At 47.9% G+C, this 23,056-nt stretch overlaps 1 protein-coding gene across 8 annotated transcripts in view; it reads right to left on the bottom strand.

The window, feature by feature from the left end:
* The window catches only part of TMEM131L (transmembrane 131 like), an 83,369-nt gene extending 71,957 nt beyond the window's left edge, over window positions 1–11,412 (bottom strand). For 4 of the 8 annotated variants that reach the window (XM_075090970.1, XM_075090973.1, XM_075090971.1 and 1 more), the window contains exons 1-3: window positions 11,242–11,411; window positions 10,834–10,904; window positions 3,453–3,496 (exon numbers count right to left, since the gene is read on the bottom strand). In XM_075090970.1, coding sequence (XP_074947071.1) covers window positions 3,453–3,496; window positions 10,834–10,904; window positions 11,242–11,365 — 239 coding nt within the window. In that variant the 5' untranslated portion in view covers window positions 11,366–11,411. Of the gene's footprint in view, window positions 1–3,452; window positions 3,497–5,561; window positions 5,625–10,833; window positions 10,905–11,241 lie in introns of those variants that run through there. The other 4 variants (XR_012660301.1, XR_012660302.1, XR_012660300.1 and 1 more) reach the window with 2 other exon arrangements.
* Between the last annotated feature and the right edge of the window lie 11,644 nt (window positions 11,413–23,056).

Raw genomic sequence — 23,056 nt, 5'->3', positions numbered from 1 at the left:
CTTGACTGAGCTAACTGCATCACACTTATAATTTTCCTAGCAGTTGATACCTATCCACTCAAAGCAAAATATGCCCTGTCACAGGTAAAGGCTGGAAAATGTCCTCTTACTTGCTAATTACAAAACACACTCTTAGTATTTTATGGCTTTCCTTTCTCATGGACTACTAATGCCCATCACATATTAAGAGTATGTGATCCAAACCTTGAGTACAGCAGTTTATTCTGGAGCAAGTGTTCTTCAACATGTCAGCTGGGAAACTGGATCCTCAAAGGCCTTTCTCCAAAAGCCCTCAAAACCAAGGACTAAGAGTGTCATACATGTGAAAATTTATTTTTTCTTTTGATAGTCCAATGTCTGCTTCCTTGAAGTGGAAAGATAAACATTTTGATAGCATCATTTATGCACATCACCTAACAGTATTGTCCCTTTATCTGTGCCAGACTTCTGCATTTGACTGATTCTGCTGCTTTAACAAAAGCATAATAAAAAACCCAAGCACCTGAATCTTCAAAATTTGCTACTGCCAGCTCTGGCAAGGGAACAGTCACCAGCATGAAGCAGGTAAAAAAAAAACCCCACCCAACAAAAACACCAACTGTCAACACCTCTCATTGGCTTTCTTCTAACAAGCTTCCTGAACCCAAGTTGTTCTGGAAGGCATCTTTTTACTGCTGACTTTCAAGTCAAGTAACAGTTTTTTAAGGAAACTTGAAGCTTCTTTAATAGGCTCGTCCAAATACATGTGGCTTTAATTCTGTCAAAGACTGCGGCCTGAAGCAGTACATCCAGCAACTCAAGTATCTACTGTCCAGCATTTCTTACTTCAGAGTTACAAAACAGCGGAAAGCAACCTGTGGTAGCATCCAAGCAACTGGAAAGGCAGGAATCATAGGCTGGAAATTACAGAGTTGCTAATTACATTTTTCTCACTCAGGGCAGCTGCAAACCCAAGGACCTTCAAACCACCGTTTCTCATTCACCTCTGAAATGGCTCTTTACAAAAACTGCTATTTTGACAATGTCTTTTTACTTCCACGCAAACGTCTCTATTTGTTAAAGCTAAACCTAAGGCAGAAATAATGAGACTACCTCCATCCCCCTTGCGCATGCCACAAAAACAACAGAAAAGCAAGTAGCCCACCCCAAATGGAAGATGCTGCAATGCACATGCACAGGAAGTCAGTTAACAGACTGTTAATACTTTACTTTTTTTCTTTTTTTAAAAGTAGGTTAGCAAGCTCCCAAGAGAGCCCTTTAACCTAGAATTAAAAACTGAATGAAACAGTGTGTTGGGAAGATACTTTCTCCTTTATGCCCCAAAATGCTGAACGCTCTCTACTTTCTTCAGCTCTGGGGAAAATTTTGAATTCCCTACCTCCATTAACTTCTGTTCATACTGCTACTTTAAGGTGCCTTGCTTCTAGGGGCTTCACATCAAATTTCAGTAGCTTTAGCTGATTTCCCTAGGGCACACTGGCAGACGAGATGGAGATGCTGCAAGCTCTCAGGTTTTGCTGCTACAGGAAAAGGAAATCCCCATGATTTCACCATATAGTAATATAAGCCAAGCAAAGGAAAGTTAATCTGTTAAGAAACTAATAAATTCTAGTCTTTCTAATGTACCTCTTTGCTAGGTCATCTTCATGACGTCTACACTATAACATACCTTCAGTATACAGAGCACACACAGATCGGTGTTTACATACGTCAGCAAACCAAAACAGTTTAAAAGATGCATGCAAACCAATGTCTGTTAAGGCAAGTTTCCTGAAGCATTTCAGTATGACAACAGAAGGATGTTTCCATCCATGCAAGTGAACCCTATAAACTTTACTTACAGAAAACATGTTCATTTTTGGAAATGAGTAATTACTAGAAAAATCTTTAAGCACCTGAATGACAAAAAATAGTCAAACCACTTTTTCCTATGTCCTATCTGAGTCTCAAGAACTATTTATCTTTCAATAATATTTTTACTATTGCCATAGTAGCCAGTTACTCCATCCACCTCCATTAAAAAATAGGCAGCTGGAGTTTTGGGGTTTTTTTTCCCTAAACTACATCTCTCTGCTACTCATGAAAGATCTCAGAAACCACCTCAAGCACAGCATTTGAAACCGCTATCTTCTGTCTACCTCTCAATAAAGAGAGCATGCTTAGGCACGCAGTGAAAATTTTGCATCAAAACCATAGTAGTCCCCAGCTGAAAATCAGAAAGTTCTGTATTTGTGCAGAGAAAATGACAGCTTTCAACAGTTTACCCCTCTTTCCGCAAGGAGAGGAGGAAAAAAAAATGTCCCCAATGCAGGTAGGAACTGGGGGACATTGGTAAGCACAAACCATCAGCACCAGCTGTCAGAGGCAGCAGTAATTCTTCCACCCTGTTTCTATACCATCTTTGTCATTCCCATGGAAATGGGGCACAGGAGCCCTAATGTGATGCTGGGTTTGGATGAGAAGGCTCCCGATGGGGCAGAAAGAGAGGGAAAAGCTGTGTGAAGAAGTGTTGCAGTGCAGGACAGACCCATCATATCCATCCCTTTTCCACCCCCAGGCTTAACCCTACTGCCAACTCCCAGCAAGGCTTTTATTTTATCAGGTCTATTTGCTCTCAAACCCAGGTTAAGGGGCAAAGACAGGACATAAATGAGAAAAAGCATTTCTGGCTAACTGCAGCCATCAGAGCACAGTGGTGTTACATGTGTTTATTTTAAGTCTTGTGATCTTTCTGGCTGGTACGGGCACTGAACGCTGTACCCACATTAACACATACCAAAGGAAGGAAGTGTTTCACTGGTAGATGTCCAAGCATTTTAATCTGGACGCTCAGAAGAAAAAAAAAATGTGTATTTAAAAAAATATTCTGCGATGCTATTTACCCAACCCTTCAATAGAGAGGAGGCCTAATATTAACAGAAACAGCAGAGTTGAGGCTACAGTTCTTTAGAGCTTTATTATTTATCTGATTTCAAGAAATAAGGCAGGATATTTATTGTTTCACAGTAACACATTAATAAGCCTTTGGCTTTAAATCTTCTTTACCTTCCTCCCCGCCTTGGTACACATTAACACTCCAAGACTACTTACGTTTGCAAATTTTGGAACGGAAAATTGTCCTCTTGTTGAAATAAATTAATTACAAAATATACAATAAAGCAGAATTCAAACATTTTTTTGTGTACAAGCAATGAAAAGCAAATGCAGCTTAGACATAGGATATGGAGAAAGATGCAAGAAGGCATTTCAGTCTTGCATAAGCTGCACACTGTTTTCTGGTTTTGCTAACAAATTAACGTTGAGAAAATTGTACGCCAGAAGTAATGAAAATCTATTTAATGTGCAGCACAAAAAATAGTTTTTAGTAGTCAGCCCAATTACTCTTCAGTATTTCATAAAGCAAAAACCAAAATGAGCTTCAATACTCTTGTTTTCTTTCAAGTTTTGCTTACCTTTGCTCTTGTGGATGCTCTTCCACATCCTCCTCGGAATCAGCCTGACAAACAGAGAAAATACTACGTAAGAATCTCAGAATTGCACCAGGGTGCACTGGACACGTACCATTTTTAAATCCTCCAAAGATGGACTCTCATGTGACTTGCTTGCAAAACAAACTCAGAAATCTAAAATTCCTACAGTGATTCCTTTACAATTCAAGTAAGGTGGATGCTGGCCATCCCATTTGAGGTTTCAGCTCATTTTGCCAGGATAAATGGTAACTTAACATAGTTACTCCATTTTTTTCCCAAATGTTGATTGAACAGACTCATTTTCCATTTATACAAATGCATCTATACAAAATTCTGCTCACACATACAATTTCAGTCTAAAGCCATCAATTGCCCTCAAACTACAGGAAGACTATTTCCTTCACCTTCAAATTATCTGCCCCGTCACTAAATTTCATTAGCCAGTACCTGAGAAAACAGGATGCAAAACACCTTGAAATTCAGATCACATGGTAACGCCAAAAGCAAAGGCGAGGTACCACGTTCCAACAGGGATGGCGAGATCCCAAACCCAGATCTTATCAGTGATCAGCCGCACATACAGAAAGGGGAGAGAATAGAAGCCTTAAACATAACTTAGCTCAGTTGCTGGACTAAGGTAATTTTCGAGACATGCAGTTAAACTGTGCCAGCTTGCAGTTCACAACTAACCACTTTGAGCTGTCTACAGAAATGAACTCCAGCATCGGTTCAATGAGCTCCCTGCAGGAAATCCATTTAAAACAAGCAGGTAGCTGCTCTGAACTGGCCAAGATCCCCAGGAAAGCTTCAGGTACAACTTAAAATGGAGTGTGTTACAGCAACCCAACCTGTGCTGATGAAACCAGGGACAGCTTTAGAGAGATTAACATTTTTCAGCAAGAGGTTACAGTTATCCTGCCAGGAACAGCTGGTAAGTTTTCCCAGCTACTGTTTCTGCAGGTGGTGGTTCCACAAGGCACGAGCTACAGACCTTAGTAATGAAAAGGTAGGAGAAAAAAAACCTTTTTGAAACAAAAAGAGTGCACTTTCCACCAGCCCTCCTACATGTTTCACATGTAAGTGCATCACGGAACAGGCCCCAGGTCACCAGCTCTGCCTCTAGCTCCTATTTTCACTGCATACTGGGGTGGGGGGGAGGGGGGAAATATCACCTGCACAACCTCTGAACACCCTTCTATAGGCTTCAGAAGCTTAGGCAGCCCAGGCAGCCCTACTCATTTACTGAACAGACAGACATCAGGATTTCTGCATACCTGAACCTCATGAATGGGGAAAAAATGACAACCACACTAAGGAAAAGGCAGCAAATACAGTTATTATTAACATTATTATGGCTAAAATAATGACCTTATGGCTAATATTATTACAGATCTTGCCAAAAGCTACCAGTCGCAACTAAACTTCAATCTTTTGCCACAAGCAGCTCATCCAACAGAAGCAGCACAGCCTTCACCACAGCATAACCAAATCGTAATAAGACTGACAGGGAAGTACAGGTTAATTTGAGGACTTGACAATCTTTCTGTACGCCTGCCCTTAAAGGGAGGTTGGAGACACCGTGATAATTGTCCATGATCTGCAGCACATCACATGGCTCTTCAGCACAGACCTACCTACCTACCTACAAGTCCAAGCACCTGGCCCTCATGAAGACCCAGCCATGCCTAATAACTGAGCTAAGCCTTGTTGTTAGACTCTACCGGTATGGCACAATACGAACCCATCATCTGCCTTCCAGCTTCTCCAAGCTCCTTTTGTAGTTCTAGGACCTCAGTAGGATACCAAGCAGAATTAAAGGACTCCTCATTCACCTCCTCCAGAAACAGCTTCTCTACCACAACAGGCTGGCAAGCTATCCTCGTTTTAAATGGCTTAACTCCTCCTTTAAGTGGCTTAACATCTGCCAGGCATCAGAAACCTGGGACTGTGTCATTACACAGCACTCAGCCTTAACACTAGCTATCTTACCACTTCTCCTCAAGCAACGATGAAGAAAACCTTCCCAATCTGCAGTGCAGCCACAGCATAAAATCTCAATTGTGCAAGAAAAAAATTTTTTTAAAAAATCACCTTTGACTCTGAGCATGCACAGAGCCCCATGTCCAGCTTTCTCCTATCTTCCCTCCTCTGTATGCCACAGGCTACGTGTATACTTACACTGAGAATTTAAAAAAAAAAAAAGTGCTTTCTCAAACTACCGTATTGCCAGACAAGTACTACAGGGGGATGGTGGGAGGAAGGGAATGAGTCCTGAAGCCAAAATGCAGGTCCCAGCAGCCTATCCACGACAGGAAGAAAAGTCCCCCTCCTCCAAACCTCATCCTGAATATGGGCAGGTGCTTATCTTACGCTAGAAAGCCCCTGAAAGTGCCCCTCTCATATCACACAAGTCATGAGAGCCTGGGCTGACAGCTTCTGCATAATCTGCAAAGCCAACCAGCCCCAAGTCCTATCAGCACCATCCAGAAGCTCAGCTGGGAGGCTGGAAGAGCCTTTTAACAGTCCAAAGCAGAACACAATTCCCACCCCAAGTCTGTCTCAAGCTTTCACACAAATTGTGCGCCTTCAGACAAACCCTGCTTTGAAGTAGGTGACTCCGTACATTCAATTTGTGCATAGCTGATGGGATGCGCGTCTGTTAATGACACGCTGCAGTGCCACATATCTCAGATACATATGTAAGATCAAGGTCTTCATCAGCTTTCGAAACCAGCAGAACAATTAAGCTTATTAGCCCCTGAGCTGCACTGAAGAACAGGAACTGAAGACGAGTTGCTACTACACGGGAAGAAAAGAAAATAACAAAAATCTTTCAGAACCAAGCAGAACCTTTAAAGGGAAAACCCAGGCAGCAGCTCTGTATTTGCCCAGTGTCTGTCGCAGACTATGACAAAGTACATATAGTGGTATCTTTCTCTTTCTCCAACATTCAAGCACCTGAAACATTATCACAGTAATCTGAAATAAGCAGTCACTGTAATCTCCTAAGTATCTGCAAGCAAATTGAAACGTACACAAGGCGTTCCCCTAATGAAACATCTCGCTCATCTCCTACATACAACACACAGGAACAGTAGAAAACCCATCACATCAGACAGATGTGGCACAACACCAAAAAAAGAGTTTGGCATATGTTGCCTTTGATGATTTACTGTCATTTTCAATCACAATAACAAGACCTACAACTTAACCTTCAGTATTTCATTTTAAAGTAGTTCCTCCCTTGAAACCGATGGGGCTGAAAGTGCTGAATGCCCTGCCCTGCAGGTACCCAACCTGCCTGCCCCTGCCTTCAGATGCTCACAGTAGTCAAAGCGTTTTCTGACTGACAGAAACAGTCAACTATGACTCTCCAATACCTCTTTTAAGTGGTGTCCACCATGAACAATACATGGCATTTGTGCTTCTCCTTTCATACACTCATGGCCGTGGAGACAGCAGGCCTGACACCCTTACCGTGCTTTTGCTTGGGCTCCTCCCTCTCCTCTTCAGCAACAACAACAACAAAAATATAACTGCCTTTCAGCTTTGCACTGAAGTGCTCCAACATGGCTCTTTGTATTTGGAGCTTTTTCAGCCTTTAATGGTGAAGGGCTTGGGTGTCACATCCTACAAAAAGGAGCTTTTCTCCCAAGCATTTTAGTTAAGTATTAACAAGTTACAAACAAACAAGCAAAAAAAAAAAAATCACAAAATTATAAGGAGTCTAAATAAAAAACACAACTGCTCTAATCAAGCCTCTTGCACTTGAGATCTTCCATGTCAAAATCCCAACGGTTTTCCATCCACCTCTCAACCATCAGGGCAGGAAAGACGTTATGTTTTCCCATACTGGGGATGAATGATGGGAAGGAAAACAAAAACAAAAATCCAGCCACCCACCCCAGGGACATCTGCTATAAAAAAAAAAGAGGTCAAGGGAAAGGAGGAGAAGGGGAGCAAGGCAGCAGCTCTGCAGCTACCCTACACTTTACACCACCTTCAATGAGAAAGACAAACTGGGCACAAGGGAACATGGATACCGCATCCAACCAGGAAACCCAGCTTGTCTCAAAGCAAAAAGGCAACCCAGGAAGAAACATTAAAATCCTGGAGGAAGCTGCAGACCAGTGGAAGACTGTCAGCACGCTAGATACAGCCAGCTCCTCCTCAGCTCTGGCACACAAGCCCACACACACCCTCACCAACTGCAATGCTCCAGGCACCCGTCAGGCTCGGCTGCGGAGCAAGAACAGTAGGTGAGCCATCCCCAAACGGCTCTGCAGGCTTCAGAGGAAGCCGAAATCAAGAGAAAAGACCCCAAGGATGGGCGGGGGGAAGAAAAAGCGCAAATGGATGTAAAGAGGGAAGCTGGGAGGGGGCACATGCGAAGCACAAACAATGAAAGGGAAGCAAGAGGAAACAGAAGGTAGAACGACCGACTGGGGTGGAGGCACAGGGGCCCTGGGCGGCTGCGCTCCAGCATGCAAATTCATGCAGTTCACGTAGACAAAGCGATGCTGTGAAAGGCCTAAAAAGCAACTACAAATATTAAAATGCTTTGTTCCCCGGCCTGTGAACATGATGTGTCTTTATTTGGTGTGTGCTCTTGGAACAAAAGCACCCACGGGCAACCTGACAGCTGAACGGGCTACCGACCCATCCAACTTCCACCCTCAATTTCTGCAGGCAGCAAGGAATGCTCAAAACTGCCCTGTCACAGGCAGCTGATGATGCATGGAAAATAAAATAATAGTGCAGTCATGACAGAAAGGGAAAAGCATCCATCAGATCAGCATCTGTGAACTGCCAGAAATAGGCAAAGAGGCTGGGCAGACAGGGCAACCTAATCCATACTCCTGCTCAAAGCCTGCGACGGGCAGGGCAGGCAGGAGGGAGGTACTTTGGGTGAGGAGCATGCACAGTTCCTTCCCTGGATTTTTCACTTCTGCACGCGAAGTCCTCGCTCTCCTATGCTGCTCTCCCACCCTCCCTCCTCCAAGAGGGAACAGGAAGAACCAGATCGAGGAACCAGAACACTTCCCGTTCCCAAAGTCTTCCCTGAGACCTATCTCTAGACATGTGAATGAAGAAACCCTCGGATATTCCCTATGAAACAACATTTACTATCCCCTCAAAAGCAAGGAAGTTCTTCCTCTTACTAGAGCCCCACCATCGCATCACCACTGCTGTGGTACACAAACACTGGGCAACAATCCTCTGTGAGGGTTTAAGTGAGAAAGTCTGTTCTTGCAAGGAAGAGGACATGGACGCTCTCCTCGTAGAGTTAAGTCAGACCATTTTTTTAGTGGAGCATGGTGACCAACACGCAATAAACCCCTTGCAAGTTTAAGCATCCCTCTAACAAAGGAAGGGCAGTCAGATGTTAATAGATGAAGCAGTTTTCCAAATCTCCACCCAGAACGGCCACCCAGGAGGGTGATGACGCTGAATTGCCTTCAGGACCTCGCAGATGCCGCAGGGGATCGCAGCAGTGTGGGTTATCCTCGACTCCTTGGGAGCTCAGAGAGGAGCCACGACCAGCCATCGCAGAGCGATGCCACTGCTCCACAGAAGCGGTGTTGGAAGGGTCCCTTCACCACATCCACAGGGACAGAGGGAGGTCTCCTTTCTTTCTCTCTCTGACAGCTGGAAAAGGCAGCCTCAAATTCGGCCACGGCCCCCAAGGGAACAGAAGTTCAGGCATCAGGGATGGGCCTGGAACCAAACTTTGGTCTTAAATCCTGTCGTAGGAACCCAGGCCCTCCTGCTTCAGCTTGAGCAGTCACCAACGCATCAGATGCTGCTGCGGTCCCCAGGCTCGGAGGGGAAAGCCATGCAAAACAGCCTCTGCATCACTCGTGCTCAGAGACTGGTTCATTGGCTTCTAACGTCTGCCTTTTATTTCAGTGAGCCTATCGCCATTTTCACTTCTCACTCTGTCACAACTAGAAGACCCATTTTCTTTCCTGCATACCTAACACAGCATCTACAGAAATGATAGAGGGGCAGCAGCCTCAGCTTTGCCTTTTGCTGCTGTGAGGGCTCAGCAGGACTATACATTCCACCACACCAAACTCAAGGGCTGTTCACGCCTGGTTTTGCTTCAGTCATGCTAGAGCTTTTTATGAGGATGCTCAAGAACAAAGTGTTTTCCAAGAGGACCTCATCTCCTCAGGAAGTAAACATCACATCATCACCACTCAGTTGCAGCTTTGCAACGAGGAGCAACTATAAATGACTGCATTACACGGTTCTACATCTAATGCATCTTAATGTCTTCAAGGTAAAGACTGCACAAGCAAAAGGCCGAGTTCCTTAAGCATCCCTGGGCACAGAGACTCTACACCTTACCTTAGCTGCTACCACATCCGCACCAGGCAATTTCTGAACAGCGTAATATATAATTTTTTTTTAAAGTATTTGTATATACAATAGATAACACTTTCATAACACCACAATACAAAACGCTGGGCCCTGGTAAGCAGCATCAATTGTTAGCTTGCCAAGGAACTAACGCTTCTGTTGTTTTTCCCTACATTAATGGGTATCAATGGCTGAGCACTAAACAGAGAATGATATAATGGCTTAAGAGAAATAAATTACTCTCTTTTCCCTCTCACATAAGATGATGTCCCTAAGGACTGCTGCTTCCCATTTACGAGCCTGGTGCCTTGAAGTCTAGGAAGGCCCAGCTCAACATATGGCAGAGTCCGTCAGTGCAAGCTAAATGACTGCCTCAAATGCCATGAACTCCAGGCCGGTGCCCCCAGCACCCCTCCTTGCCCCCCAGCACCCCTTCTCGCCCCCCAGCACCCCTCCTCGCCCCCCGGGCCCAGCCTCCTGTTTCACTGTACGGGCTCCTCTCCCCATACAGAACGTACCAAATCATGTTGCGGCTCAACAAAACAAAAACGCGCTACCATGAGCCGAACGACATCGCAAATGATGTGTCATTTGAAGGGGAAAAATGGCTTCACCTGAGCGGGTCTGACATACAAATACATGCGTATTCGCTACGTGCGCATATAGTATTTGCCGTGCACAAATGCATTCATTAAAATAACATTTAAAACAAAATTTTAAAAAAAGAAGAAGGGAAAGAGAAAGCGGTAAAAAACCCACAGAAAAGAAAACCCCGGAGCTGAGGAGCCCCGCTGCAGGTTGCGGCCCCGGCGCTGGGAGCGGGAGGCCGCGGGGTCGGGGCTGCGGCGTGACAGCGGGTGAGGCCGCCCCCCGCCGCGGCCCCGCACCCCCCCCCCGGGCCCCGCACCCCCCCCCGACCTCGCATCGCTCCCCCCCTGGCCCCGCATCGCCCTACCCCCAGCCCCAACCACCGCCCCCCGCCCCGGCGCCCCCTCACCTGGGCGGGCAGCAGCAGCTCCCCCTCCTCGGCCTGCCACAGCTCCACCACGCCGGGGATGGGCTCGATGGCTGCGGGGGCAGAGACACAGAAAGAGAAACGGCGGGTGGGTCGGCCGCGCTGGCAGGGGCCGGGGGCGGCGGCCCGGGGCTCCCCGCGCCGGGGCGGGCCCGCAGCCAGGCGCGGCCCGGCTGACACGGGAGGGCGGCGGGCACGGGGCGGCACGGCGGGCACGCCGCGGGGGGGACGGGGGATGCCAGCCACGTCCCGGCTCCCTTTGTGATCCCGGGCTGCCACCGCGGCAGCCGCCCGAGGGACGGCAGCGGGGGTGGCGGCCCCGCTCGCTCCCTCGCACGCCCGCAGCGGCGGCTCCCTCCCTCCCCCGGCCCGCCCCGCCGGCGCCCTCACCTTGTCCCTGCGCCTCCCCGGGGCGAAAGCAGGGCAGGAGGACGTGGAAGACGCCCAGCAGGAGGTTCATGGCCGCGGCCGCCCGGCAATAGCCGCTCTGCTGCGGGTAGCGCAGCCCCGCCATGCCGTGCCGCGCCGCGCCGTGCTGCGGCTGGGCGGGGGCGGGGGGCGGTGGCGGGGCGGGGCCGCCTCGGGCGCGGGCTCCGCCCACCGCCACGCCACGCGGCTGCGCGCCGCCGCGCCACGCCCCTTCCCGCTGGCACGCCCCTTCTTCCCGCCGCCGCCAGCGCCGAGCACATGGCCTGCCGCCAGGCGGGGGAGGGGGGCCCTGCCTCCCCAAACCCGCCCCAAAGCAAGAGGGAGGCGGGGGAGGCGATGGGAAAAACCGGTGCAAAATCGGGTTTGTGACCGCGTTCGTGCAGTTGGCGCGTGGTGTGCGGCGGCCCGGGAGCTCCCCGCCATCCCTTACACCCCTGTGGGATGTCACCCGGCCAGGGCTCGGGTGCTCCCTTCTTTTTTGTTTTTAAAGAAAAAAAAAAAATAAGACAGTGAGCAGAGGAAGAATGAAGCAGCGTGAGAACGGAGCGGGAGAAGAGAAAGGAAAAAGTAAAATAGCCCCGATCTGGTGACCTTCGTGCAGATGTTCTTAGGGAAGATGCTGCCAAAGCGGGTGTACGGTTCGGAGAATAAATGGGCAGTGAGACTTACTCGCCTTAGTGTTTCTTGACTGCTTCGTAGCGCTGTATGTCAGAGGATTACTGCTGCTCTCCTGATCCATTTTGGTTTTAAGTCACTGTTCGGGTGCCCGATGGGTCTCTCCGGTAATTACGGCGGTTATAAAACAGAAGCGTAGAACAGAGCCCAGCAATAGCACATGCTGTTTGTGTGCTTTTAACATGCGGTTCACACGCCCTTCTAATTGTATTTTAAAGTACTTGTGCCTTTTGCTCAAAAAAAAATAAACCCTTAAATGCTTAAATTACAGGAAAAACAGTTGTTAAGCTAGTTCTGCAAACCTTGAGGAAAAAAGAAAACAAATACTCTGCTAACGAGGTTTGCACAACCCCAAAATTGCATCTGGTTCTCTCCTTACTGATCGCACGTAGTAACTCACATAAACAATGGAAACACGGTGCTTACTCACCAAAGGCTCGTAAATAAAGCCAAGCAAATGACAAAACCCATTTTCAGCCCTGGACTGAGACAACACATGAGGCCGTCGGAGACCTCGGTCCCCATCGGCAGCGGGACAGCTACACAATGCCCTCTCCGCTTCACGGTTGTAAAAGCTTTTCCCGCACAGAGGCTGTCCGTGTTTGACTGAGCAGCCAGGGGTGAGGGTAGGTCTGTGTGCAGGGAACGCACCCCTGCTCGTGGCAAGAGCGACGCTGACCCCTTCCCTAAAGGAGAAGGCTTCGGCATTCACCCATATTGCCCAACTGCCGACGTATGGCGATGCACTCTTGTCTCCTGCCCTCGCCCTCCTCTCGCTTTTCTCCCTTCCCCCATTTTTCCTGCTCTCCGCCTGTTACATGGGTCTTTTGTTTTCCGTCCTGTCCCTCTGCGCCTTCAATCACATTGCCCGCACTGCCTCACACGCAGGCAGAGGAATCACTGCCCCGGTTGCACAGGCGTACCCCATGGCACCCCTCTGCCTGTGACCCTGAGCGCCCCAGGGCTGGCAGGTAAACAGCGCCTATTAAAATGGGAATGGTCAGCTGCTTCTCTGCTGGCAAACATGCAGCCACGCTTGGACAGGTGCATGAATAGATGGTCTAGAGAGAAAGAGGCTTATAATGGTGTAATAATATTATATGGGTTATAATGGGTATAACAACCCCTCCTAGGGGCTGCATGGCACCATGAACGTAGTGTGCATTCATCAGGGAACTGTTCCCACCACTTTTGCAACTGGTCTCAGATGGAATACCAGTTACAGCCGTAGACTGACGTTATTTTAAATTACAAGCTTTTTCTTGCTGAGTTTTTAAAGACTGGTGTTGACATGAGATGATGATTTTTGCCTGTCTAGGTCTGAAAGTCAACTGCATTTTTAATGTCTGCAGAAAGGGGTCTGGCTGGCAGTAGGTCAGGGTGTAGAGGAAGACTCTCCTAGGCAGTCTTGAGGCTGGTTTAGCTAAGCAGGTTTTAAAATGTTAGGCAAGAGAGGTAGACTGAGGCGCAGGCCAGGCAGGGACCAGGCTTACCTGGGAGATGCTTCCCCCATTAAAGGCAAGGGGCATGTTTGCAGCCTTGGAAAGCGGGGAGTTGTAAGGCGTTCTGCAGGTGTGGTAGAGCCACCCCAATTTGATGGCAGGGCTGAACACCTTGCTTTCTGGAGGCTTTTTCAGATGCAACGGGCAGAACTGGGAGGAAATCAGAGCCACGAAGCAGATGTTGTGATCGGATGGGGAGATGCGTGTTGTGTAACAGACGTCAGATGGGATCAGGCGGCCTAATTACGTTCCCGCTCCTGTGCTTCCGTGCATCCCTTTACCAGCTGAAGATGCCTGGGACTGTTCCTCATGCGTGAGATGAGGTGAAATGTACCTGCTGCTGAATACACGGAGGTGCTCCTGGGCCAGTCCCAGGTGAGCCTGGAGAGCTGCCCCCCACCACAGAGGGCGCAGGGGAAGACAGAGCAAGGATGATGCTGGGTGGGCAGAGCAGAAGGGGAGCAGTCGGGAAAGCTTTTCCTCCCAGATAAGGCTCTAGGTGACTTCTGCAATCATAAGAAAATGGATATTTGGGTTCCAGCAGGCTGAAATACCTGCCTTTGTTGGCCTTGGTTGCACAGGAGGAGACACAAGACCCCTGTGTCCTGCAGCACCTGCTGCCCCACCGGTTTCACCCACCCTATCCTCTCTTGGCCACGCTCAGCGGGTGCTGGCTCACACTTCCCCAAGGAGGGTTCGCCTTCCCCCCCCGCAGCGTGAGGGCTGCCCTGCTCCCCCTCGCCCGCAGCCCAACCTGCAGCGAGCTTGCACGTGATATGCAACCCCTCTCTCTGCTCCCATCATCTTTAGGCAGCCTGGGCATCCCGAACACCGCATCCCTCACCACCCGGTTATGCTCGCATCGGCGCCGTCACCAACAGCTTTCCAACTGCATCCGACCTACATTCGCCGCCTTCTCACTGCCGCAGCTTGGTTTTATTTAGAGCAGCCTCGCTCATCTAGCCTCGCTGCAGACCTGTTGGTGAGAAGGAGCTTGGTGCACAGGATGCAGCAAGGGGGAGAAATGGCTGCCAGCATGTCCCTGCTGGCCCTCTTTGATGGTCCACCGTGGTACTCTTCTGTTCCTCAGAAATTAGTGACTAATCCAGAGCCAATAGATTCACCCTTCTCAACTTGGAAAAGCAAACAACCACTAAAATATTTGGATGAGGAACTTGTCAGGCGATGCACCAGGCGGGGATGGTCCCACCGTGTGAACCTGGCATGGACCGGCCTGTGCAGCTCCCCCAGCTACCTGCAAATGTGTCAGCGCTCTTCCAAAGCTTGCAGACCTATTGGTGATGCTGTTTCCCAGCTAGGGAAGATTTTTTGAGGCTATACGCATACTTTTCATACGAAACAAATCCCTGTGCTGTCATACTTTAAGATCTTTGACTTGTTTTTCAGTAGTAGGATGCGCTGCTGAAATATTTGCTTTTGCTGTTTCCTTTGCCCTTGAACTAGAAGGAAAAGGAGGTGAGTTTTACCTACAGCAGCCTAGAGATACCACTGTAAACTTCTGCAAATCGTAAAGCACGCAGCAATTAATCCAGCCCTAAATGCCATTAGGAATCCCCATTACTTTCAGTGTGGGAATAGCTACTTGCCTTTCAAAAAAAGATGGAATGCTTTACAGAAATACTAAGCAAAATTAATTTCTGGGGGAATTGAGCCCAGCCTTTCTAGTCCAAGTATGCAATCATTTCAGCCACGTACTACAACATATGTGCTTAGTGTTCAAAATAAGTATACTGGTCATCTATTTAGGGGCTTCCATTAGGTGCAGTTTGAGAGGTGGTATGCACCGAAGGTGATATATTTAAAAAAATGATTAAAAAAAAAAGCCCCAGGGAAGTGGTCAGCCCACTCTAGGGTATTATCTGATCCTTGCCAACCCCAGCCAGGAAATCAGCAGTGATAAGCCCCATTGGCATGGGCTGAAAGGCACCCATCCTGGGGCCTGCAGCAGTCTCCGGCTGAGCCCAGGGCCAATTTTTGCCCTCCCTGGCAGCCTGCCTCCCTTGCTGAGCTCCGCTTTATCAGGCCTGTGGCTGTACATTCCCACACCCGCCCGCACGCCTGGGGCCAGCTCTATCGGCAAGTGCAGCAATGGCCAGTCCCCCCGACAAGGCTACAAATCCCAAAGAGAGATTCAGGGGGGATAACACCTTCATCTGGGTCATCTACTCATCCAACGAGCTCGTTCTTCGTCAAAGGGGCAGCATTTCCCTAAACGCCTGCTGCCGGCGCTTCAGGGCCAGGCACAAATCACCGGGGGCTCAGTCCCACCTAAGGAAAGCCAAGTCCCGCTGACCTCCACCACAGGGCTACGTGCTCCCCAAAGATCAGCTCATGAGTGAGTTCACAAGGATTAAAAAAACAGAAAAAGAGGACCTGGCAGAGCACAGCCATACATTTTTGTGCTCGGATCCCCACATGACAACTGAAGGTAAGCAGCCTTCCCTCTTCTCCCTGGTGTTTGCCCAGCTAGCTTGCCTAGCTAGCCAGCTTTCTGGGAGAAGAGACTCTCCTACCATCTCAGCATTTGTGTAACTCCCAGTGGAGCAGGGCTGCGCTCTCCGTCAGGGCACCTCTACATCATTAGAATAATAAACCAATATGGGAACAAGAGTTTCTCTCTTCCTCCTGGTGACAATTATTGTCGTGCGTTCCCCCCCGCCCCCGCATCCCCAGCAAAGATTTTTAGCGAAGCTGGTAAGTGCAGCTTGAGCTGGGCTGAGCCTAATTCTTTTAAAGACTAATTCAGCCTGATAAGAGTGCCCGGGACAAAGCCTGCCCTGGCAGTGTAATTAAAGAAGTACAAATCGTTTCTAAAACCTCAATTAATGACCGGTTGTCACTGCTGGGGCTTGTCAGGGAGGCATCGCTCTCGTCTTACACGCCTGATCTGGGTCAGCAGCCCATCGCCTGTTTGAGGACGGGAAAGTGAACAGGCAGCATGGCACTGCCCCAGCAAGCTGTTAATGACACCGTACTCATTACTGTGGATGACAAACATTGCGCTCTTGTTTCTAAGCAGAATTTTTGCCAGCTCGCTTTGACTTCCTAGGCTGTGATTAAACACAGCCAGAAAAATAGGGTACTTACCTGCCCTACTTTTTTTCATTTTCCCCCTCCTCATGCATTTTTCATTGGAAAAAATCTGCAAGCATCTATATATGATCATATAGAAGACTTGATGAATGTAGGACAATATTAAGTTATTTTAATAATGCAGTTTACAAAAGATTGAGGGAAAAAAGATATGGTTAGGCGAGATACTCAAAAAGAGCCACTTGGTCTGGAATCTCAAATAAGAAAACAGCGTGTATGTATATTTACATACACCACTCTATCCCAAACTTCTCCCGGTACTAAAGAAGAAAGGATAATGAATGCTTTTATTTTAAAAAGCAATGTTACCATTGCAATATCAGTCGAATGCTAGGTAATTCAAAAAATACGCTGACACGCTCTGTCCTTTCCTTGCCCTGCTCTGCCTACATTTTTTAGCACATACAGTGCATCCACTTGAAAGCGTGGTGGATCCTTGCACACAGCAGGATTTTGCAGTCTCCTGCGGGACCCACCGTGTTACAATAGCGTTCAAAGCTTTATAAGCTTCATTTAGTTTCAGCAAGCCTGTTGGAGCATTGTCTGTGCTTAAAGAGGCATTTAAAACTAAAGCGAAGCTTTGAAAGCTTCAGAGACAATGATGCTGGACTCCCTAAACCCATGAGTTCGCTGCATGGTTTGAAGTGATGGCATCATGTAGAAAACATGACACGCTGCTCTGACAGCCCTGTGGTTCCTAGGCACGAAAGAGGGGGGGAGCAGGAAATCTGGGGTGCGCATTGAGTTTCTGTCGCTGAGGGTCACGCCTGTACCAATGTGAAGCAAAGCATCCTTAATTTTCTCCTGCCCTTGAGATTTGTACCTATGCATATTTATTCTCTCGTTCTGGAATGATTTCTAAGCCATTGCTGTGTGCATTTCTAAGCTGTTACGAATAAAAGAAAACAACCCCTGGAGCGCACATGATAAAAATGAGAGGCGACGCAGCAGCCGTGCCACAGGGAGATGTCCGGCTTCTGCGACTCCTCCATCCTGCGGCACCGCATTGCTGTAAGTGGTTTGCACATCCGTGGACTATGCAAAAGTCCAGGGGAATGGTTCTAGTGCAGAACTATGCTATCTGCAAGGCAAGGGAAATAGCTGCAAAACAGGCGTCAGTAAAGCTGTGCTTTTCCTGAAAGGCGATAATTTTTTTAATGCACAATCACGCCTGTCGCCACTTCTAGGCAAGGGCATGTCATTTGTATTACCGTGGTGATAAACTGCACCGATAACATCTCAAGGTGAGAGGAAAGCATTCCCTCGAGTCCCAAAAATAAGCATCCACCCTACCCATGCCACCTCACTTGGGCTGTGAAGGTCACCCACAACCTTGGGCTGCAGTGGTACAAAGCCCCGGCTCCTGCCTTGTAGGACTTCTCTGGCAAAAACCCCGGTGCTCGGCTGCAGGCAGCAGCCTCTCAGCCACCTCGGCCACTAGCAAGAATGACAAGGAGAGGGAGACCCACACAAAAATAGGAATGATCCATGTAAAATTACACCTTATGGATCAAGTCAGCTACTTGAGGCCCATAAGCAGATCGAAAGGATGGTCTGTAGCAAAGAGGTGTAATAAATAACAGCTTTGTGAAAAGCCATCGGGCCTGTGTGTGCTTAGAAATAAAACAGTAAAATAGGATTTCACAGCATGACAAATACTGTCAATAAAAGCTGGGCGCACCCCGGCGCCAAGGCAGCGCATGAGGAGATGCATCGTGTCTCGCGGGCTGCATCTCGTTTGTAAGACGACGGTATTTCATCGGGGCGCAGCTGCAGGCAAAGCTCAATGGAGTGGAAAAGGAGACGGCGTGAGCCATGGCACAGTTACCATGTGGTTTAATTTTCAACTTCAATAGCTGTAGAAGGTTTTAATAGGGATAAAATGTAGTTTTACTTAACCTCAGTCCAGTGGAGCTGTTTTTCACTGCAACTAAAAATAAGGAAAATATAAAACAGTTGGAGGCAGATAACGGGCATGAGAAATTTTAGTCCAAAGGGTTAAAGCCTGATAAAGGTATAAAGCAACAAGAATCAGTTTAGTGGTGCAGTATTTCAGAAAAAGCTTAGCTGTCAAGGATGCAGCAATTCCACATGTCTGCAGATGCATTTGAGGGAGGAAGATGCACCGATGACATCAAAAAAACACAGAAACAAGAAAGATTTCAAAATACGTTCAAATTGGAAATGCTACTGTTAAAAGCTTACTTAGACACAGTAAAATATTGCTGTAGCTCTTTTTTGAAGTCCTGAAGTGCTACTATAACAAAAATAAACATGCCGATAAATTATTGGAGAACAGCAATGCCAAACTCCCTGAGAAGTGAATGAAGGATTTGCCCGAGCTGTGCTTTAGGCCTGGCTCCAAAGCTGGCTTCACAGCCCAGGATCCGACGTTAATGGGTCACAGATGTTCTCCTCTAAGACAAAGAAACTGAATGTGTTTATTTCTTTCATGGTACAGGCCAGAGGGCAGTTAGGGGAGCAATTGGAAACCCACGAGCTGCAGTTACTTGATCGAATAACCCATTTGAGAAAAAGATGTTGCCGAACAAAATTATCCCCTCCCAGTTTTGACAGCAAGTAGGAGTTTCACTTCCATCTGAAACCAAGGGGGAAATTTAGGTAACCTAGAAAAACAACGTAATGCGGGCAGTTTGTGAAGTACCAGGGATTTTCACAACACGGGCTTAAGGCCACGTCTTTTTTTACACTCTTGAAGAAGCCGATGGGGCTGGCCGCTGCCCAGCTCGGTGCCCGGGCACCACGATGCACACGCAGGTCGGGCTCTCCAGCCGGGAAGGGTTCGCTGCCTGCTGTGTGAGAGCTGCAGTGGGAGGCATCGCCTCTCAACGTGATCAGTCTTCTTAGCTCGCTTACTTCCAGACAACTAGCGTGGCTGCAGCCATTGGTTTCTCACCAAGTGACCATCTCCACCACCATGCTCTTTCAGTAAATTAAGTGAGGGGCTAATCCTTTAGGGAAAAGAAAAGCAGAGTATTAAGAGGGAGAAAATAAATCTGTCCCTGAGGACAAGGACCGCTATTAAAAAGTTGCCCTGACCACCCCAAAGCGTTGGCATTTGATTTTACTGCTGTCAGGGCTGGTTTTAATGGGAGATGAGGAGAGGCACTGCCTCGCACCTGGGTTGCGTGGGGAGCAGTGGGGTGGGTGGCAGGCTAAGATAGATGTCTGACGTGGAAATGGGAAGGATGACGGGACCCAAGCTCAAACCACAGCATCAACAGTCCTTGCTGTATGCCGATATTGCGTAGAGCAGTAAAATCCTAGGCAAGAGTTGAGTATTTCATAACAATCCCGCCAATCCAGGGTACTGAAGTCCTCTCCAGGGCCCCAGTTCCACCACCACTGAGGTCAAATGTCACACGTGAACATGGGGTGCTTTTGCCAGGGGTGGCAGGTGTGGGTGCCCAGCTACAAACAAGCATTCCTCAAAGGGCACAAAATATACATGAACGCCCACACCCCGCTGACCTACAAGGGAGCGGTACCCCACGGGCGGCTCAGCTGAGGAAAGGTGGGGAGGTAACATCAGAAGCCACGTCAACCCCCGTCACTTGAAATGGTTTGATTTCTGGAGGAGTTTCTGCAGAAACCCTTGCCATGTGGCGGACCCCAGAGCACAGTGGGGAGCAGGGAGGTGTGGGCTGCCCTGGGAAAAGCCAGAAGAGCAACTTTTTTCTCTTACTTCTATAGCCAGGGATCAGCCTACATACTTACGACTTTCGAATCCATTTTCAAATGCTACCTAGAGAAGCGTTGCAGAAAAATCAGATGATTTGGACATTTTGAAGATTATTTTGTTTCACAGAAAGCAATTTTAGGCTTGTTCATTTCTTTTCACAGAACATCTGCAGTTCCCTGCAACTGCAATTGCTGTCATTGTCTTCTGAAAATGACTTGTATGTCACTTGTACAAGCCTCCTTCCAAATAATTGCAGGTACTTTCAGTTCCTTAGGGGAGTGCATTTTTGATGCGCAGGGCTTTACCTCACAGCACCTCTGCCCTTTCCCCAGGGATGTGCTGTGCTGAGCTGACATCCCAGGGGCCGTAGCCCTTTGCTCACCAGCTATTCCCAACAGCACAGCACTCACAACGGCATGGGAAGCGGTACGGCTCCAGCACAGTCTGGATGAGGAGCCGTGCAAATCCCATCAGCCGCAGGAGCCGGGTGCCTAATTCTCTGCATGCCATGCCAAAAACGTACTCTGCCGGGTGCCTGAAGGCCATGCAGCGTTGCTTTTCCAAACCTATCGTGTGTGCTGGGTGATGCTCAAATAAAATGCAACTGCGGTGTTGCTCTAAAGGGCTTGATAAAACATTAAACAAGTAGACCTCTGAAAACAACGCATCCGTCCTAGGAAATGCATTTTGGTTATTCTAATGTGTTGCATGTTTACATCCAAAATCTGTTTAGTTTCCAGCAAGAAATCAGAAGATGGCTAACGTGCAGTATTTCCATAGATTCTGCCAAAACAGCTGTCTGGTGGCTGGGTAAATGCAGAAGGGTCGGGACGTTCTTTAGGATATTAAGAGTAGCATACAAACAGGTTACAAATAATAGGTTTTGTTTCTATGTAAAACTGTTAGCCTTTTAACATTCAACGCTCCAGCTTTGCTCTCTGCTTTCTGAAGCATTATTCCTTATGTTGCTGACTACACACTTGCACTTACATGTTTTCTTATTTTTTGGCTCAGTGGAGCAAGCAGTCAGCTTTTCCCTCATTCCTGAGGGATATCAGGTTACAACGAATTTTGTTCTGCTCTTATATACTTACCCAGTGGCATATTAAAAATGCATATTTTCCAGTTGATTTTTCTCCTTGCCAGAGCTGGGTTTAATGCCACTTTTCTTCTCCCACTTGCTAGGTACTGTTAACAAGCTACTAGCTTATTCCCAGAGGTAAAAAAGCAGGCAACACCACGTGCGCTGTTTAACCCCAGTTGGGGATATAGTCCCTGCAAGTCACAAAAGTGCTAGTTCATCTTTAACTAAGGAAATTTATAGCGCATCCCTGCAGCTAAATTATTTTTAAGTATATTAGTTTTTTGAGGAGGTAGGCAAAAGACGGATATAGGGAGGCTGCCTGGTAATGCAACAGCCTCCTGCAGCTGCGTGCATTCCTGCCCCGCTGATGCACAGCACGTGTTCCCGTTGCAGGCCCCCAGAGGGACTCCAGTCCCTGCTGGTGGGTACCACACCTGCCCCTCTGCCCTGCCATCGGGCCATGCTGGCCGGCACGTGCACAGCCACAGATGAGCACCTGCTGCTGAGCAATGGGGAATGTTCCGGGCCTTGTTGCTCTCGGCTTTGTTCCAACTCTGAGATCCAGTCAGTTATTAAAATTGAGCAGCAAGTTCAAAGGAAAAATGGTCAGAAATATGGCGCAGGCTTGTTTGTTAGAGCTGTGTGCTGAGGTCTGCGGGGTGGTGAATAACATAGAATCATAGAATCGTTTAGGTTGGAAAAGACCTTTGAGAACATCAAGTCCAAATGTTAACCTAACACTGCCAACTCCATCACTAAGCCATGTCCTTAAGCACCACATCTACACATCTTTTAAATACCTTCAGGGACAGTGACTTAACCACTTCCCTGGGCAGCCTCTTACAGTGCTTGAAATGCTTTCAGTGAAGAAATTTTTCCTAATATCCAATCTACACCTCCCCTGGTGCAACTTGAGGCCATCTCCTCCTGTCCTATCACAAGTTACTTGGGAGAAGAGACCAACACCCACCTCACTACAACCTCCTTTCAGGTAGTTGTAGAGCGTAATAAGGTCTTCCCTCAGCCTCCTCTTCTCCAGACTAAACAACCCCAGTTCCCTCAGCCGCCCCGCAGAAGCCTTCCGCTCTAGACCCTTCACCAGCTTCTTTGCCCTTCTTTGGACACTTGCCTTTTTTCTTGCACACCGCTGCCGTGGCTCAGTTTAGTAGTTTCATCTAAGCCCTGGAAGAAAAAAATCAGTATGAAATCCCATGGTGTAGGTTTGACTCCCCACAGGCATTATCCAGTACTGCTCCAGCAGCCTGCACCACCGTTCAGCTGCCCAAAGGCCATTACCTGTCCTGAGGGGAAGCCCAAATGCCACAAGGCCAACACCTGCCATTGTCTTCCCTTCCTGCTCTCCATGCTATAGAGGGGTGGTTCATCAACCCCACACTCTCAGGTCAAGCACTGCAAACCCACCTCATGCACATGTGGCAACTGTGGGATCTTGTTCTCAGTCTCCAAAGCCTTTAGGACCCGTAGCAGGCTTACTGTCTTGCACATGTGTGTGCATTCATCAGTATAATAAACAAAAAAACCAAACACCTCACCAACTGATTTTTTTTCGTGTTTACAATTAGGTTAAACACTTTGAATCATTAAGTAGGACCAATGCTAATAATATTATTTTACAGATGTACTAGAAATGGTTAGTATAGGAATCTCGAGAGGCAATTTATCACTATCTTCATTCCC

Source organism: Phalacrocorax aristotelis, chromosome 4 (genome assembly GCF_949628215.1).
Source record: "Phalacrocorax aristotelis chromosome 4, bGulAri2.1, whole genome shotgun sequence".
Taxonomy (NCBI): Eukaryota; Metazoa; Chordata; class Aves; order Suliformes; family Phalacrocoracidae; genus Phalacrocorax; species Phalacrocorax aristotelis.
The sequence above is the reverse complement of the archived record's forward strand: the minus strand, read 5'-3'. Positions and strand labels throughout refer to the sequence as shown.